The sequence below is a fragment of the Vombatus ursinus genome, unplaced genomic scaffold (genome assembly GCF_900497805.2).
Source record: "Vombatus ursinus unplaced genomic scaffold, bare-nosed wombat genome assembly UNPS02014781.1, whole genome shotgun sequence".
NCBI classification, from domain to species: domain Eukaryota; kingdom Metazoa; phylum Chordata; class Mammalia; order Diprotodontia; family Vombatidae; genus Vombatus; species Vombatus ursinus.
This window is the reverse complement of record NW_020954559.1, coordinates 44425888-44445143: the sequence shown is the minus strand read 5'-3', so window position 1 is coordinate 44445143 and position 19256 is coordinate 44425888. Positions and strand designations below refer to the sequence as shown.

The 19256-nt window shown below is 40.5% G+C and overlaps 1 protein-coding gene across 2 annotated transcripts in view; it reads right to left on the bottom strand.

Annotated features, from left to right (window-relative positions):
• LOC114046229 (UDP-glucuronic acid decarboxylase 1) overlaps window positions 1-18534 on the bottom strand; it is a 148350-nt gene extending 129816 nt beyond the window's left edge. For both annotated transcript variants that reach the window (XM_027866470.1, XM_027866472.1), the window contains exon 1: window positions 18393-18534. In XM_027866470.1, coding sequence (XP_027722271.1) covers window positions 18393-18489 — 97 coding nt within the window. In that variant the 5' untranslated portion in view covers window positions 18490-18534. The remainder of the gene's footprint in view (window positions 1-18392) is intronic.
• Between the last annotated feature and the right edge of the window lie 722 nt (window positions 18535-19256).

Genomic DNA, 19256 nt, shown 5'->3' with positions numbered 1-19256 from the left:
CAATACACACGTTCATATTTGTTCTAGGGGAAGGGAGATGATTTAGTTTTCAAAATACCTAAGTTTCCTAGATGGATGAAAAATTATCTATTTTTAACTTAGATTCTGTGCCTAAACATCCTGACTCTTCCATGTATTCTTGATTAAAAAAAAAAAAAAATGGACCACTGAATTTGTACAGATGTCAAATCAAGTTGGCATGGGGTTTTATGGGGAGGAGGTGTGGAGAGAAGGTGAAGAGAAGAGTCAGAGAGGTGAGGAAGAAGAAAAGGTCCTGACACCATCAAAGTTTCCTTGCCCCAGAGACAGGTACCTAGAGATACAAGGTACACACATAATGAATACCAAACATCTGGCAAAAAAAGCTATTTAATCTTTCTGAGTTTGCTTTAGAGCATGAACTTCATCTAATAACTTTTTATGCCCCATAGCACCAATGGTACTAAGAACATAGTAACTTCTCAATAAAAACTTGCTAAATGAATATGCTAAGTCAAAATAATAAACACCATATTATAAACTTTACTCCCACAAGCCAATCCAAATGCCACCTAGAAGAATGCTCACAGACTCTGAGTAGCCCACAGATCAGACTTGGAGATCCATTTATCTAAATGTGCATGGGTTATTCACCTTTTTTTTGTGACATGGATCCCTTTGGTAATCATCTAGTGAAATCTATGGGCCCCTTCTCAGAATAATGTTTCTAAATGCATAAAATAAAATACAGATGATTATAAAAGAAACTGATTATATTGAAATAAAAGGCAATTTCCCCTCATTCAAATTCACAAACATTCTGAAATCTATTCAGGCTAACAATCCCTGTTCTACAAGTTTGGCTCAAAAGAAGAGATATGAGAAGACATACTTAGCTCAGGCCTTTGCAGAAGTGGAAAGTTCACTGGCTTGGCATACTGACCATATTTTCAGACATTTTCACTGTATCAATAACAGGTTTTGATATTTTTTTTTAAAAGTCTCTTTATCTTTTTTCCTTTTTTTGTTTAATAATACTATTTGTTTTATGGGATGACTCTGGGAGAGGTAGGGAGAAGAATAGTGAGAAAAATTTTGGCAATACAAACAACAAAAGCTTAATTAATTTTTTTTCAAAGAATCCTTGTTCTAATGGAACTCCTTCTCCTGACGTATTTTTTGCTTTTTTTATTGAACTGTACAAGGTGGGTTCTTTTTCAGCTGGCACACCTTTACTTTAAGTACTTCCTCATAACCCAAAGTGAACTTATTTTATCAACTATGCAAATTCGGTGTTACATTTTTTAAAAATCATATATATGTTGAAAGTTCAGAATATTTAGTTATACAGTGCACATTAAAATGCCCATGAGAAAGTTGAGGACTGATTCAGGAAGCTATGAAGTAGTTTGAATGGAAAGTAATTATTTCCCATTAAACCAAAAATAAACAGCCACTTTTGACTAAAAATAAAGCACAAACAAATAAACTACCAGTGATACTTACAACCTCCTAAGCCAGCTGAATGTCTAAATAGTGACTATTCTGTATCCCTGCTACAGTGTACCTCCTGAAGCATTCTGTATCCCTAATATGATGTATCTCCTTGCAATTTCTGTATTCCTGGTACGGCATACCTCTTTGCCTATGTCGTAGGCACTCAGCACTGTTCCTGAACCAATATACTGGCATGGCCTAGCAAGTTCTCCATCTCAACTCAATGTTTAACTAAAGATTTACATAGAAACTACCTGCATACTACAGTGTGGGAACAGGATTCTCTGAACAACTTGAAATAAACAGAACTGAAGGGCAACTCTTCTATTTGCAATTCTTCACATGGGAAATTTCCCCAGCTTTTGCATACTCACAGCAGGACAAGGAAACATTTGACAAACACATTCCACTCTCATACATGTCATTCCCAGTTCAGAAAGGCATCAATATTTATTTCGTAGAATCTTAAATTTAGAACAGGGAAGGGACTTCAGAGGTCATCTAGTTCAAACTTACTTTAGGGAAACTGAGGCCAACCAATAAACACTCAAAAACCAATCTCAGACACTAAATCTGAATAGGCATAAAAGTCAGGAGGAAAGAGGCAGGGAAGGTTGGGGAGACACCAAGAAGAAGACTGTTGTTGATCTTTGCCAAAAAACCAAAATCTATCCTTTATTTTGAAGACAAATATTAATGACAAAAAAAAGCCTCCAGATCAAAAAACCATAAACATACATAAGAAGACAGAGCTGGCTACAAGGAATTTAAATCAAATTCACCTCAGAATGCAATGATAAAAGTAATGAAATGCAAAATAGAAAAAATACAAAAACACAAAATAGAAAAAATACAAAAAGCTTTGATTTGGTACAGTTGCAATACAAAACACTTTCCCTAAAGCTAAGAAAATTAATCAGTCTTCTCATTAGAAAACTGAAGGGGAAAAGTTTTGTTAAAGAAAAATATATCTGTAAAGGTAATACTAATATCATTTGACACTTAAATATGGCCTTATGGCTTCCAAAGAGAAATAACGCATTTGAACCTCACAACTGCCCTAAAAGATACAGATGAGAAAATCAAAACCTAGTGGCTTGCCCCAAGCATCAATTAGTAACAAAACTAGGATTTAAAACCTTGATCTTCCTAAGTCACATCCATTGCTAGCTCTGATACTTCAATATATTAAGATTCAGTGATTTCATCAGTAATATAACAACACCCAGCATTTATGTAGCATTTTGTGTTATATAAAATGCTTTATATGTGCTACCTTATTTGGAACTCACAGTTACGTAGTAGGTAAAATTAAAATCCCCATTTTACAGATGAGGAAACTGAAGCAAGGAGATGTTAAATGACATGCCCAGGGTCACAGAATTACTAAGTTTCTGAGGCAGGATTTGAATTCAGATCTTCTGATTCACTGTCCTGCCCTTTATTCACAGAGTCATCTAGAGGCCTATAACATCAGTGTGGCTACTCCCTCCATGCATGCAGATTAAAACTGGTGATAAGCCTCTCTGAACTGGTCATCTGAATGACCAGGTGTGTGTTGTCCATCCCTAGACCCCTACTCTTTCAAGCTAGGTAGGAAGGACCTGCTGTAGGCTCATGTTTGTTCCACAGGCAAAAAACAAAAACAAACAAACAAAAAAGCCCCTTTTTGAATCCGTGTTCACCCCCATGTCACGAGTCATTAGTGTTGGCTTTACAGGAAGATTAAAGAACCTTAGAGTGGCAAGACACAAATGAGGCCATCTGGCCCAACCCACAGCTGAAGCAGGAATCCTTCCTTTTCTATTTGTAGGCTTCACAGTGTCCATTACATTGCTGCTGCTGTTGTTCATTCAATTAGTCATGTCCCACTCTTCCATCATTGGGGTTTTCTTGGCACAGACAATGGAGTGGTTTGCTACTTCTTTCTCTGGCTCATTTTTACCAATAAGGAAACTGAGGCAAACTTATCCAGGGTTCCACTGCTAGTAAATGTCTGAGGCTGGATTTGAACTTAGGTCCTCCTGACTCCAGGAGGGCAGCAAAATGGTGCAGTAGAGTGTTTTCTCACTTAGGCAATGGCTGCAGGGGTTGGACTTCCTACCTGTGTGACCTCAACTCCTTGGGCCTCAGTTTTTTCATCTGTAAAATGGTCTAAGTGGTCTCTGAGATCCCTTCTGGCTACAGTCTTTTTACTGTTCCCATTCACCCCTTCCCTCTATTTTTTTCAGGTATCCCCATTAGATCAAAGGCTAAAAGGTGATAATGGTGCTTTACAGTTAAAAAGATTTTCTGTTTTGTGCTTGTCCTAGCCTAAATCCCACAGGACCTCGGATTTCCATGAGCTGGGACTCCAAGGTCCATTTAAACTGTATCTATTCGTTGCTACCAAGAAGCATTACCCCTTCTGGCTCCTCTCCCCTTCTTTTCCCAAGCCTTAGAGTTAAATAATCCCACAGAGTTGGCTCATCATGATTAGCTTCAAGCCCGAAGTCTCTGCTATCCTTTGGCAGCTTGAACCTTTGTTTTTTTAATGAGTGTAAGAGTCAATGGCAGAGCCTGTGTGTAAATGACAAAGTTAGAGAGAGATTAGTATTAAACTCTATACAATATGACAGGTACAGCTTATCTACATACACTCAGAAAACTAGTGCTAATTTAGATACTAGTTCTCACCTCAAGAGCTATAATGAGGGGGGAAAAACTGATTTAGTTGTACAAAAGAAGCAATCAAGTATCCTAGCTTAGCTACAACCCTTGTTTACTTAGGACCTGTAAGACTCAGGTAGGTGACTCAGTGGATAGAGCCCTGGGTCTGGAGTCAGGAAGATCTGAATTCAAATCCAGCTTCAGACACTTACTAGCTGTGTGACCCTGGGCAAGTTACTTAACCTTTGTCAGCCTCAACTGTTTTCTCAACTGTAATGCAGGCACCTATCTCATAAGCTTGTTGTGAGATCAAATGAGATATTGGTAAAGCTTTTAGCAGTGTCTGGCACATAGTAGGTGCTATGTAAATGCTTTTTCCTTCCCCTTCCCCCTTGGGTAAACTACTTCACCTCTCCAGCTCTGTTTCTTTGGTTTCAACTAGAGCTGTTCTTTTTAATTCTAAATCCTACAGACATTATTAATGAAAAATGCTGAAGCTGGACAGGGAATTCAAAGCTCCCTCAGGGCAGTCTTCATATCTTGACTTCACCCTCTAGCTCCCTATTTTGCATACCCTGAACACATTAGGGACTTAAATTTTGTTGGAATTCATGAAATGACACAGTATGAGCAATAACTCTCAGGTATATTATTTCAATTGAATTTTCGTATAAATTTTTCAATAGACACTAAATTCTGTTCCCCCATAACCTCCTGTTGCTGTGAAATATGGTCTTCTATTTTTTAAATTTTTAAAATTTTAGGGTTTTTTTTGTTATATTTTAAGTTCCAAACTGCCTCCCTCTCTCCCCTATATTAGAGAAAGCCAACATGTCATACACACATATATACACAAGAAAAATAATTATACTATATATACCTCTATTTATCAGTTCTTTCTCTGGAGGTGAATAGTATCTTCTTCCATAGGTCCTTAGTATTTGATCTGAGAATTTATAATACTCAGAAATAGCTTAGTCATTTCTAAAAAATTTAAATGGAGAGAATATCAGACACTGTACTATACCAAGTGAGTTCTAGGAGAAAGTATGTGGAGTTTGAGATATTCATAATTCATTCACCTTGCTACAACACTTTATAGTTTATATACCACTTCCCTCTAAATAACCCTGTGTGTAAAGATATGCTAACCCATGACATATTTAACTGCCCAAAGCAGTGAGATACGATCTCTTCCGTAAAGACTGCATGAACAACGAAAACAATACAACAATCTAAATGGAAAGAACAATGAAACCAAAATTGAGTGCTGGGCAGTTACAATTCCCAGAAGAGATGAGAAAATACACCTCTTCCCTTTCATTGGAGAGGGAGGAGGCTACAGATGTGGAATGCTATATATGCTGTCAAACAAGGTCAATATGTTAGTTAATCTTGCTGAATTTTTATTTTTTAATTCTAGGCACAAGAGAAGGCTAAGGCAGCTAGGTGGGGCAGTGGATAGAAAACCGGCCCTGAAGTCAGGAGGACCTGAGTTCACATGTGACCTCAGACCAAACACTTGACACTTACCAGCTGTGTGACCCTAGGCAAGTCATTTAACCCTAACTGCCTTAAAAAAAAAAAAAAAAAGAGAAGGCTAAATAGGGAGAAGAGGGTGAGGAAGATAGGTTCATAAATGCATGTCAATATAGAACCTATGTCAGATTGCTTGCCATCTTGGGAAAGAGGGAGAAGGAGAAAAATTTGGAACTCAAAGTCTTTCAAAAAAATGAACGTTGAAAATTGTCTTTAAATATAATTGGAAAAAATACCATTAAAAAAGAAAGTTAAAAATTAAAAAAATTAAAAAATAAATGAATGTGAAATAAAGACAAAAGTCATCCATTAAAAAAATAGTAACACTCCTGAAAAAAAAAAGACTGCATGAAAGGAGACATAGGGTCCAAAAGGTCTTTCTGCTTAAAAAGGTTTTTTCTTAATCCTTCTTCAAAATGAAAGATAGATGAGGAAAAATGGCCCATCCTCTAAAGAAGGTAGCAACTCGTGTTTGTTGCTAGCAGTCATATCAAGAAATATCTGCAACTCCACAGAAATCAGGTTATGTTGATGCTCAGAGCTAGAAATAATGTTTTCCGGTAAGCAGATTGATTTCCTAAATCTTCTTTTAAAATATTATTTTTTATCCTTACAGGTGGTTTTACCTCTTATTATTCCCTCACTTACATTACTGCCCAACTTTGAATGCTACATACTGGTGTGCTGAGTACAATTTTATTTTTGTTTTGTTTTGTTTCTGCTTGTTTGCTAAGCAGTGGGGTTAAGTGACTTGCCCAGGGTCACACAGCTAGTGTCAAGTGTCTTGAGGTCATATTTGAACTCAGGTCCTCCTGACTTTAGGGCCAGTTCTCTATCCACTGCGCCACCTAGCTGCCTCATCTAAGTACAATTATAATGGAGGTGGGAGAAACATACTGATTAATCTTACTAAGACACTACCAGAGTCAAAAACAGCTGCATTTAAGTCTTTTTTTTGCTTTTTTTTTTGGTGAGGCAATTGGCGTTAAGTGACTTGTCCAAGGTCACACTGCTGGTAAGTGTCAAGTGTCTGAGACCATATTTGAACTCAGATCCTTCTGCCTCCAAAGTCGCAGCTCTATCCACTGCACCGCCTAGCCCCCTGCATTTAAGCCTTGCCACTGACACAGACTAGATTTGTGATGGTGGGCAAGTCACTTAATTTCTCAGTGCCTCTAATGTCTAAAAAGCTAAATAACTGATCACCGGCCAACCTGCATCAATGGAGGGAGTTTCCACACTGGGTACTCTCCCATAGATGAAATCATAGGCCCTGAATTAAAAAAACAAAACCAAAAACCACATATAAACATACATATGTGTATCATATGCTAAACTAAATACCTTTTATTACACAAATGGACTTAAGTACATGGGGTACACAGTGTCCAAATTCCTTACTATTCATTTAAAAGTTCTGCTCAAAACATACTTGAGATTTCTGACTACAAATGAAAAGAGAACTACATTGGTTATGTTTCTGAAGCTAATAAAATCATCAGTTGCTGTAGATGGTGCTGGGCCTAGAGCCAAGAAGACTCATCTCTGTGATTTCAGATCTAACCTCCCACACTTACTAACTATGCCTCCCGGGGCAAGTCACTTAATTCTGCCTCAGTCTCCTCATCTGTAAAATGAGCTTGAGAAGGAAATGGCAAACCACTCTAGCATCTTTGCCAAGAAAACCCCAAAGTGGGTCACAAAGAGTCAGACACAACTGAAAAATGACTGAACAACAACAAACACAAAAATCTCGTTGAACTGAATCTCTGTAACCTATATCCAGGCTCTCTGCTTTGTATATTATCCATGGCATTTTTTTTTTTTAAATCCCAGATACCATCTAGTTTATGCCTGGATGTTCTCTACACCCAGCTGGTGTGTACTCAAGGAGTAAGTTTACTTTAATGAATTAAACATAATGTAAAAGGTTCATCTGCAGTTTAAAAAAATTATAATGCATTCCAAAGCCAAATATACCTTTTAGATTAACTATGAGCCTATTCCCATTAATATGCATAATGGAGAATTAACAGACTAAGCCTTAAAATCTAGTACATACAGATATACATCAATTTATGCAAGTCATATGTTCCTGAAAAGTGAACAAAGTTTTATACATAGATTTGGAGGGGGTAAGCAGGGGAGGAGGGGACCAAAGCTTGGGTTTCTGCTTATTTCAAGTCTGACTAGGAGTGGTTCAAAAAAGAAGAAAAATAAAGAGTAACTAGGTAATATCAGGGAAATGATCACAGGAAGAGGAAAGAGAACAAGGAATTTACTCCTTCCCTTCTTAGCAGAGATCGGTTTAGTTTGGCTGAACTGTTATTTTATTTCCGTCTTTCTTTTTTCTTTTTTGTTACAAAGGATGGCCTGCTGAATAGAGGAGGGGGTGAGTATATATTTAGAAATGAGAATGATATAAAAGCAAAAAAAAAATGAATTTAAATCTTTCAATTAGATTTTTTTTTAATTTAAGAAAAAAAGTGCTACAGATAAAATCCCATTATAGATGCTATGAGGCAATAAAATTGTTTTCTTATAGTAGAATTTGGGCACAATGAGCACACTGGAATAAATCACATCCCCATCCTTCAAGAGCTCATGCCAGAGACTGAGTGTAATGAACAAGCTAGTGGAAAGGAGTATTCTGAACCAATTAGAGGAAAACTGGGGGAGTCAGGACACTGCATCTTTTATTCCTCAATCCAAATACTATTTATTGAGCTCCAAATACGTGCCTACGACATACTGTCGTAGATGCAGTGGGGATACAAAAATGGCACGAGGCTTATGCCTTGCTCTCAAGTAGAACTGAGAAAACATGCATATGAAACAATCTGAGACTAACACGAGGAAATTTATGATCTAGTGCCAAATGTCAGGGAATAACCTAAGGTGACTTGCTTCTGTGAAGCAGGATGTGCTGTGAGAATGAGGCACCAAGCTGGAGTCTGTCTGAGACATAAATGAACTCTCCCAGGAAATCCTGCGGCCCTCTCATCCATTCATTTAGCAAACATTTATTTAAATATCCACTAGGTAGTGGCACTGAGGTGCAAGGACCTGAAACAGACACAAAGATAAAAAAATAAGACCTGGGTGGGTTTGAGTCACAAACCTGAGTTGGAATTCTGATTCTGCTACTTATTTGACAGTCTGACTTGAGCAAATCACTTAACTTCAGAGAAACCTCAGTTTCCTCATCTGAAAAAGTAAGTTGGTGATTCCCAATGTTTTTGAATGTACGTACCTTCTTTTATATATAAAAAACCTTGAGGACCTCCACCCTAATAATGGTAGTATTATTAGTATCCAATGAATATGAAAATAAAGTCAGTGATGAAAAACTGTTATGAATTCAGTAATTCCTTTAAATAAATTTGTACTTCACTGACCACAACAAAACCTACATACAACTGAAAAAAATAGCAATATCTATATGGAGATAATTTTATTCAACCAACAGGAAGTATGCATGTTCAGAAAGGCATGTTATACTGTGTATTTTCTTGGATTCAAATAGGTATGAAAATGACAATGTATGGTGTGTATATGGGTTTAGGAACCTGTCCTGCAATAAGAGACCTGTAGCTCACTAGTTGGGTAACTACTGGACCAAAAATTCTAAGTTCCCTTAAAGAGCCTGCAAGGAGGCATCAAAGAAAAAGGGAGGGGTCCCCTGAAGTCAGAAAGACCTAGCCTCAGATATTTATTAGCTGTATGACCCTAGCCAGGTCACTTTACCTCTTTCTGCCTCATTTTCCTCATCTATAAAATGCGGATAACAATAGTATCCACCTCCCAGGGCTTTGTGTGATCAGATGAGAGAATATTTGTAAAAGCACTTTGGAAACCATAAAGCACCGGGGGTGGGGGTGGGGGTGAGGAAACAGAACCACTCAGAGGGGAGGTATGGAGGGGGTAGGGTAAAGAATAGTGCAAGACAGAACACTTGAGGTAGGGCTACCAGCCCTTCCCATCCCAGGAAGCCCCATAACCCTAACAGATGCAATCAAAACAAAAGCAGGAACTCAACCACAAGAATTCTGTAGTTCTTTCTTAGAACTTTGTGAGTAGGTTAACTGCAAGTTTCCCTATTGTCTAAATTCTCTGACATAACAATTCCCTTCAACTGACGAGTCCACTCTAATACACCTCCCCCAATACAATTTCTAGAATCCTACTTATCCATTCTTACTTCCTTAAATTTTAAGGAATTCCCAAATCCTCATCCCTATTCTGACTTACTTCCTTAAATTTTAAGGAATTCCCAAATCCTCATCCCTATTCTGACTAGCTTGCCCCGTCGTAGAGTGTACTCCAACCTAGTGTGCCTATCTATCTCCTGGACCATCACCCAGGACCCACTGAGTCCCTACCCCCTCACTCTCAAATTCTACCAGGTCCTCCAACTTTTCAAGCTACTTGCTTTCCCTCAATATTAGCTCTCCCTTGAGGATACTGCATTCTTTCTAACACTTACAGAGGACGTTCCTCCTCCCACTTCCCACCCCTAGACAGAAAGAATGGCAAACTCCCAGCCTCCCACTGACACTTCCAGTCCATTCCTCTACCCACATCTCCCAATAATTTATCCCCTTTTGAAGTCTATCCAGTCTATTTATACCATCCACTCCCCATTCTTATTTCTGTCATCTACTGACACCCATGTCACTCAGTATTCCACATTTCTAAATGACTTTAGCATCTGGTTCACAACGTCCTCTCCACCCCAATGCCTGCCTCCATCCTCCAGGATTCAAGTATTTATGATGGGGGCCATTCAAACATAAAGTCTCCACTCTTCACACATCTCAGTCACATGCAAGCATGACCACACGTTATATCACTGCTACATAGAAGTTTATTACTTCATAGATCATAAGGTTTAGAGCAAAAAGGATCTTCAGAGAAGAAAGCACATCAGACCTGGGGTCATATGCTTTTTAGAGCCCGCCCTTTATGTGCTTTCTTCTCTCATTAGAATGCAAACTCCTTGAGGGCAGTGACTAGGTTACTTGCATTTGTATCCCCTCCCCTTTCCCTACACACCACCCCTGCCCCTAGTGTAACACAAAACCTAGCACAACGGAGTTAAAGAAAATGCTTTATCTATCAAATCTGTCATCAGACACTAGCTGGGTGACCCTGGACAAATCACTTAACCCTGTTTGCCTCAGTTTCCTCATCTATAAATGAGCTGGAAAAGAAAATGGCAAACCACTCTAGTATCTTTGCTAAGAAAACCCCAAATGAGGTCACGAAGAGTCAGACATGACTGAAAACAACTGAACAACAATAGCATCAATCCAAATTGAGTACCATCATCTCAAGACCCTTCATGTTACAGATGAAGAAGTTGAGGACCTAAGAAGTTAAGTGACTTGCCCAAGGTCTGTCTGTCTGTCTCTCTCTCTCCCCTCTCAAATATCCAATCAGTTACCAAATCTTGTTATTTCTAGCTCCATAGCATCTCTCACATACCATTCCTTCTCTCTGCAGCCACAATCCCAGTTCAGATCTTCATCCTGTCTCACCTGGATTATTACAATCGCCTCCTAAGTGGTCTCCCTGTCTCAAGTTTCTTACCTCTCCCATCCATCCTCCACCTAGTTTACAAAGTGATTTTCCTAAAGTGCAGCTCTAACCATGCCAGTTCCTTATTCACTAAATTCCAATGGCTCTCTATTGCTTCTAGAAGCAAATATAAATTTCTTTGTTGCCAGTCTTATTTTACATTACTTTCCTTGTCTGTGAAATTGTCTACTACTTTCCCTTTGCTTAATTTACTCTTCTTGCTGTTCCTTACCAATAAATGAAATGGTCTCTGGCCCTGAAGAAGCTTACATTCTACTGAAGGAAACATGTTCAGATAGGTAAATTTCAAAAAATAAGGAGAGTAAGTAAGTAACCAGTATCCCTAACTCCTTGATAAGGACTATCCCTTTACTTGTACCCGTGCTCCCACATACTTTCACTATTCTGGGGTCTTATCTCAGCAGTCACCTCCCCAGTAATATACACTGTCAATCTCCCTTCTCTTACAGGTTCTTTCCCAGCTGTCTACAAACATGGGTGACAGAGTCATAGCATAGTAAGGTGCGAACTGTAAGACAATTCAAAGAGTTATCTAGCTCTAATTCCTTATTGTACACAAAAAGAAAAAGAGGCCTAAGGAGTTAAGTACCATGCCCAAGGTCATACAGGTAGTACCTGTTAAAGGCAGGAATCAAATTCAGGTCCTCTGACTATTTTCCCCTAGATCACATTAGGTCCCTCCCAATCATAAAAATGACTTCCTCTGATCCTTCAATCTCATTCAACCACGATCCCATTTCTCTCCTCCCCTCTCTAACAATCAAATGTCTTGAAAAAATCATCTATACTCAATGCCTCCACTTCCTCACTAACTACTTTCTCCCTAATTCTAGGCAATTTGGCTTCTACTCTCTCTCCCTTCATTTACTTAAGTCACTCTTTGAAGAGATGAACTCCTAATCACCAAATCTAATAGTTATCTTTTTAGTCCCCTTCCTGCTAGACCTCATGAGATGCAGTAAACAGATCAGCAAAATACCCAACTGGAGATACCTTCCTCTCCCTCGGCTTCCATGACATCATACTCCTTAGGTTTTTCTAGCTTTCTATACATTTTCCCCTGTCCCTTAGGGATCAAGGATAGGTGCCAGTCCAAGACTCTTCAGTTGGATCTGTTCTCTCACTCTACTTTCTCTCCCATGGAAATTTCATTCACTCCCCTGACTCCTTTCTATTCCTGCTGCAACCACCCTAGTATAGGACCTCCCTACCCCCTGCCCAGACAAGTAAAATAACCTAACTCTTATACCATTGCCAGTCTATCTTAAGGGAAAGATCTGGCCTCTGCGCCAAAATTTTCAATAGCCTTTAAGAAATTATGAAATGATAAATACAGAGAAGCATGAAAAGATTTATAAAAACTAAAGCATAATGAAGTAAGCAGAACCAGGAAAACAATATACATGATTACGACTATGTAAATAAGGACAAGCAAACAATCAAAAAGGAATACTGTGAAATTACAATGACCAAGCTTGGCCCCAGATAGACATTTGGGGAAGGTACTTCTCCCCCTCTGATCTGAAGAGGTGACGAGATGACTATAAGTCAGTCAACAAGCATTTGTTTATCACTTACTATATGTGAGGTAGTATGCTAAACACTTGGGATACAAGAAAAGCAAAAACAGGTCCCTGGCCTCAAGAAGTTCATATTCTGAACTAGGTTTGGGGCAAACCATCAGATAGATATATATATATATATATATATATATATATATATATATATATATATACACACACACACATACACACACACATATAAAATACATAAAATGTAAGTAAATCAAAAGTAATCTCAGAGAGAAGGCACAAAGAGAGGAAAGAAGGGAAAGGAGAAACCAGGAAACATCTCTTACAGAAGGTGAAATTTGGGCTGAGTCTTGAAGGAAGCCAGGGAATCCAGTAGTCAGACATAAAGGGAGAGAGCACTCCAGGCATGGGGGGAGAACCAGTGAAAAGGTAAAAGTTAGATAGAGTATATTGTTCAAAGAACATCGAGGAGGTCCATGTTTGCCGGATCATACAGTAAGTGGTGAGGATTCAAATGTAAGAAGATTAGAAAGGTACAAAGGGGCCAGGTTTAAAGGGTATATATGTGATGCATTTAACTGCATGTCAAACTTTTTCCATGTGTTGATTAATTTTACTGAACTTTCCCCCCCTTTTTTAGTCTTTTTTTTTTTTAGAGGATATCTCTACAAGAGAGAGGGTGGGGATGGCACATTGAGAAATGTAGGTGATAGAAAATAAAAGCTATCTATAGTAATGTTATTATTAATTTTAAAATGTTCAGTGGCTTCATACTGCCTACCACAACCCTTTTACCAAGCATTCTAAGCCTAGACCATTGAATTACAAATCATCTTTGAAAGCTTGATTCGAAGTCCCTCCCCATCTAGACGTTTTCTCCGATTTTTCCTCCCCCCACACTCTGCTCACACCCTACCTTCTCATCTATAAACTTCCTCCCCTTGAATCTCTCACAAAGAACTGTGCTTGGACCTTTCTAATGAACTTATATGTTACAGCTAGATATATCAAATCTTCCAACAAGACTTTAAGTTTGAAGAAGGTGTGGCTCAAGTCTTTTCTAAAATGTGTAGATCCCAAGAACCTTACCAGTTCTTACCAGGATTAGTGCTTAATAAATGTTTGATGAATTGAACAAAACAAAGACCAGAAACCAAATCAGAGAGTCAAGAAGCACTTATTAAGCACCTCCTGAGTGCCAGATATCATGCAAAATGTGGAGCAGACAAAGAAAGGCAAACAATAACCCTTGCAGCACAGTTCAACAGAGGAGATAACATGCAAACAACAATGTTCAAACAAGATACAAACAGGATAAAATAGGGATAATCTCATAGGGAAAGAACTAACATTAAATGGGAAATTGGCAAAGGCTTCTTGCAGAAGGTAGGATTTTAGCTGGGGCCTGAAGATGTCAGGGAAGCCAGAAAAAAGAGATGAGGAGAGAAAGAATTCCAGGCATGGGAGACAGGCAATGAAAACTCTAAGAGTCCTGGAGATGGAGTGTCCTGTGCAAGGAACAGTAAGGAGGCCAGTGCCACTGGATATGCAATTCTGGTCTGCACCAGTGGTGGCAGTGGCAGAGGAGAGAAGGTAAAAATCAAGAGGATTTGGTATATGTAGTGGGGTGAGGGGGTGAAAGATTGAGGATGAAATATAGGTTGTGAACCTGGGCAACTGAAAGATGCCTAGATAGCAACAGGGAAGTTAGAAAGAGGAAAGGGTTTTTTGGGGGAAAGATAATGAGTTCAGTTTTGGGCACGATGAATTTAAGATATCTACAGGACACCCAGTTCAAGATGTCCAACAGGCAGTTGGAGAAAAGTGACTAAGAGTTAGGTCAACTTACTTAGAGACCAGAGAAATAATGTACTAATGAAGTCTCTTTAGACTTTTAATTTTAAAAGTTCATTTGTAAGTTTAATTCTAAAACTTTTGCTTCTCTGTAGCTACTAGCAGTAAAAATCCTTAAAAAAAAACTTAAGGGTTATGTGTCTCTGTAAGGGACCGCATGAAATGTGAGAAATGAAAACCTGTCACCTTTTCAGGACCTGGGTTCTGAGAAATCTGAGTGGAAAAGAGTGGTAGTATGAGAGGGCTAGGTGATGCAGTAGAGAGAGCACCAGCCCTGGAATCAGGAGAACTGAGTTCAAATCTAGCCTCAGACACTTACTAGATATGTGAATCTGGGCAAGTCACTTAACTCTGATTGCCTTTTCCACCCCTACCCTCACCCTCTAAAAAAAAAGTGGTAGCAAAGATTCAAGGGAGCAGATCAGCCAAACTTTGAGGCTCTTAGGAAAACAGTCCTTAACTGCCACAGAAAGTCAGGACAGGAAGAGATGGAGGTGGGTCAAAAGAATCATTGAGGCACTAAGATACAGAATAGTGTCTCAAAGGATAGGAGAAACATGAGAAAGGAGGAGGAAAAATGGATGTGTTATTTGTGTATTTGAAGGGGAGTTTCCAAGTAGGGCCTTACAAAGATTTTGGATATAGGAAGGGAACAAATTATTAGCTGACAAGAACAATGGGAGACAATATAAACTAAGCTACCAAATCTGTTTGATTCCCTGATCTTCTCGGAAACACAAGAGGAGTCACACATGCTTGTCAATTTCTGTATTCAAAGAAAGGCTGGCTAGTAAAATTTCAAAAAGGCACTTCCACTGGGATGTCTCACCATTGCCTCCAACTCAAAATGTCCAAATAATTTCCTCCAAATCAGATTCTGTCTTCCCAACTTTGTTGTCTTAGTCATTTGACTCATTTCTCTCTTTGTACCTGTGCTTCAAATCAATCATGGACAATTCTGTTAATTTCCATGAAAATGTATTTTAGAAATGATTCTTTTTCTCTATCTACATTGCCACTGCCCAAATCAAGGCCCTTGTTATTTAATGAAATAAGTACTGTAACAGCCTTCTAAACGTCAGCCTGGTTCCATTTCTAGAGGTTCTCTCTTCCCTAATTCAGCCTATACCTCATTGTCAGATTAATCTTCCTTTTGTATAAAGCTGGTCATTTCACTCCTCCACACCAAAATTCTCAGAGGGTCCTCATTACCTACCAAGTAAAGCTCAAATGCTTTTTAACAGGTATTCATGGTGCTCTACAAAAAAAACTCTGGGGGGCAGCTAGGTGCACAGTGCATAGAGCACCGGCCCTGAAGTCAGGAGGACCTGAGTTCAAATCCGGCCTCAGACCAAACACTTGACACTTACTGGCTGTGTGACCTTGGGCAAGTCACTTAACCCCATTTGCCTTACCAAAAAACAACAACAAAAAAAACCCCAACTCTGCTCAAAATCTGCAATCACTCCCTATTTCTTACCTCTTCAAACAAACTCTTCTATTTTCAAACATTAACGAACTGGGGGTTCTCACCTTGAATGCTCTACTTTTCCTCTTATTTCTTCTATCCATGCTTGAAAGCCTAGCTCAGGGCCCACTCTCTACAAAGACTTGAAGTCTCTCCAACAACCCCCTCCCAACTCCTACAGGAGTTAGCCTGTACCTCACCATTGAACATTTAATCATATCCTGTCCACTGCCCATCATGAGGAGGTGCCACAAAAAGGGATTTCCCCTAAGCTGCAGTCTCCCCTGGAACCATACCTTTCCCACTTGGTTGGGAGAGTAAGTGGTTTCATGTCTGTTTGTGTCTGTCTAGTGGTTTCTCCTTGAAGGGAACTACAGACAACTACTTTCACTTCATTCTGGGTTCTTGGTTTTGCATATGTATATCCAGTGCCCACGAGAGTGCCTGGAACAGAGCAGGTGCTTAATAAATGTTTTCCTTGAAAAAATGCTTTCTAACCAACACTGTCACGCCCCAAACCCTCCCCACCCCCCAATACCCTACACACCCACCTTCACCACCATCACCACCACCACAAACAACAACAGCAAAACCCAGTCATTTCTTAAGTCGGCAGGATGTCTTTCCCGAGTCGTATACTGAAGACAAACTAAAACCACAACCATCAGAGGAAAAAAGAGCAAACCCTATTTACACTCTGTCCTGTGTCATTACTCTTCAGTCTTCCTTTTTTCAAGATTTATCTCTCATCAAAATAGTCGCACCACTTTTCAGGTCCTTCAAGTAACATTTCCTTTCTTACTTGAGGACTTAGCAAGTAGCACCCAATGAAAAAGCTACTCAGATGGAGGAACCCACCGCCCCAGGAAGAACTAAGATCTTGTCCACACACTGCTACTTCTTGTAGCACTAACTGCCAGCTCAGCCCAGGGACTAAATTGAACCCCGGAAAAGGTTGGATACACATGTTACACTTAACTGCCAGCTGAACTCAGAAACTCTGAATGGAACCCAGGAAAAGGTTGGACACACCATTAGTTATCTACTCTGCCTCCCAAAGGGGAACAGAACGGAGGGAGGAAGAAGGGTTCGGCTTGGTGAGTAAAATTTAGCATGAGAATAGTTAAATGCTGAGTAATTTCCCTGCAGTGTAAACACTAAGCTCAGTGGATTCTGCCAACTGCACAGTATTTTTATCCTATTTTAATAAACACCGATGACTGGCTGCGGGTGTTACGGGGTTCCGTGGCTGTTCGCGGCACAACTCTCTCTAGACTAGAACAACAAAGAAGGAGGGCTTTTTTGAGCTGTTACCCAGAGAGACTCCCAAAGGGCATTAACCCGGCACTTGCAGAGCAGCTGAGCTCTGCCAGCCTCTTCTGCTACTCTCTGCTCGACTTCCATTCAACACACACAGTAAGCAGACTCTTCTCTCCACACACACACACACACACACACACACGGAGGAGATGCTGAGGAGGAAAATCAGAAATTTGAGGCAACAGTACGAGTCCTCCACGACCACTGGATTCGTCTCCTATACTCGGAGAGCTCCAGATAATATAAGAAAAAGCCTCTCTCTAACCATGACGGCCCTAAATGATCCCTATTCCGCGTCCATCTCTCCTAAATACCAACTTGCACCCTGCTCTACCACCCTTAGAATGCAGACACGCCTCCTGTCTCTTGTCTCTCCCACCCCCACCCCCCCTTCCATGTCTCAAGTTCACGGTTAACTCTACACAGGTTGCATTCTTCCCTACGGGGCCTAAAGCGGTCTCACTTGGTCTGGGCTGAAGTTTGCTCGCAGATTACTTGCAAGAGAGCAAAAATCGCCGAGTCTCCTGGAAAGCGGGGAGGGGGGAGAAAAGAGTTTTGGAGAGGGAGGGGTAAGAAGAGCAGGTAGAGCCAGGTGTGGAAAGGAAGGCTTAGGAAGCTGGAAAAGCACCCTCCAGGCTAAAAGCGCCTGCACCCATGAAGCATGCACCTAACACACACACACCACACATATACACATATACACACACCCCTCACTCCCCACCACCACTCAGAATGCAGTATGTAGGCAACCACAGCTACACTACCGTCTGCATCAGCAGTGCCACTCACTTCTCCCATCCCTCCCCTCTCCCCGCCCAGGACTCCCCCATACGAGGGGAAAAGAGAACCTCGTCCACCACTGCCCCCCCACCTCCTTCTCTCCCCCCCATCCACGAGTGTCCTGCAATGAATGAATGGGGGCTCTCCATCCATCCCCATGAGCACACACTTACAGGCTACGTAGGCGACAAAAGCGATGACCACGAGCAGCTTCATCCTCCTCCGGTTGACGGCAGTCAGCAGGCGTAGAAGCGGCCCCTTGCTCACCATCCCTGGGAGCAGCGCGAGCCCAGGACCCTGCCGCGCGCGCGGGGACCCGCCTGCTGCACAATGCGCGCGGCAGGGCGGCAGCGGCCCGAGTAAACTCCTCCCTCTGCCACCCAGCCTGGGAGTCTCCGCCCCTCAGCGCCAGAGGCTTCCTGCCGATAGGCACTAACACGCAGGCGCAATTTCAGTTCCTCCCTCTGCTTTACTCCCCGCCCCCAACCCGCAGGCGCAGGAACCACCTCTTTCCCCCTCCCCTCCGGTCATCAAAGAATGTTGGGAGCGGGTAAGGGTCCAACTCCAGCCAGAGTACGCATGCGTAGGACTGTGCTTGTTGACCACGCCTTCTCATCTGTCTGGTCTTGTCTTTTTCGCTAGCCCTGTGGGTTCCGTCTGGCAAGCATAACTTTTGGTTAATTTCAGGAAAGATGTTCCCTGATGAAATGAGCGAACTCAGAGCTTTTGAGCATTTATGCTTGCTTTTTATTCTTGCCTAGCCCCTTCTCTCTGCAGTTAATTTACTCATATCCTTAAAGCGCTTTGAGAACGTCACAGGAAAGTTTTTATTTTTATGTTTTATTTATTTTCCTCATGCTTTCTAACATAACAGCATCAAAATGATAAATCAGCCTGGAACATAGCGTATCTAGTTCCCCGTTCCCAGTTGATAAACTAAACTTTTCACAGGGGCTGCTAGAATTTGACTTACATTTGTAGTGTTGTTGCACCTGAAAAAGGAAGTGATTTGTGGACAGGGGCTCCTATCTATACCT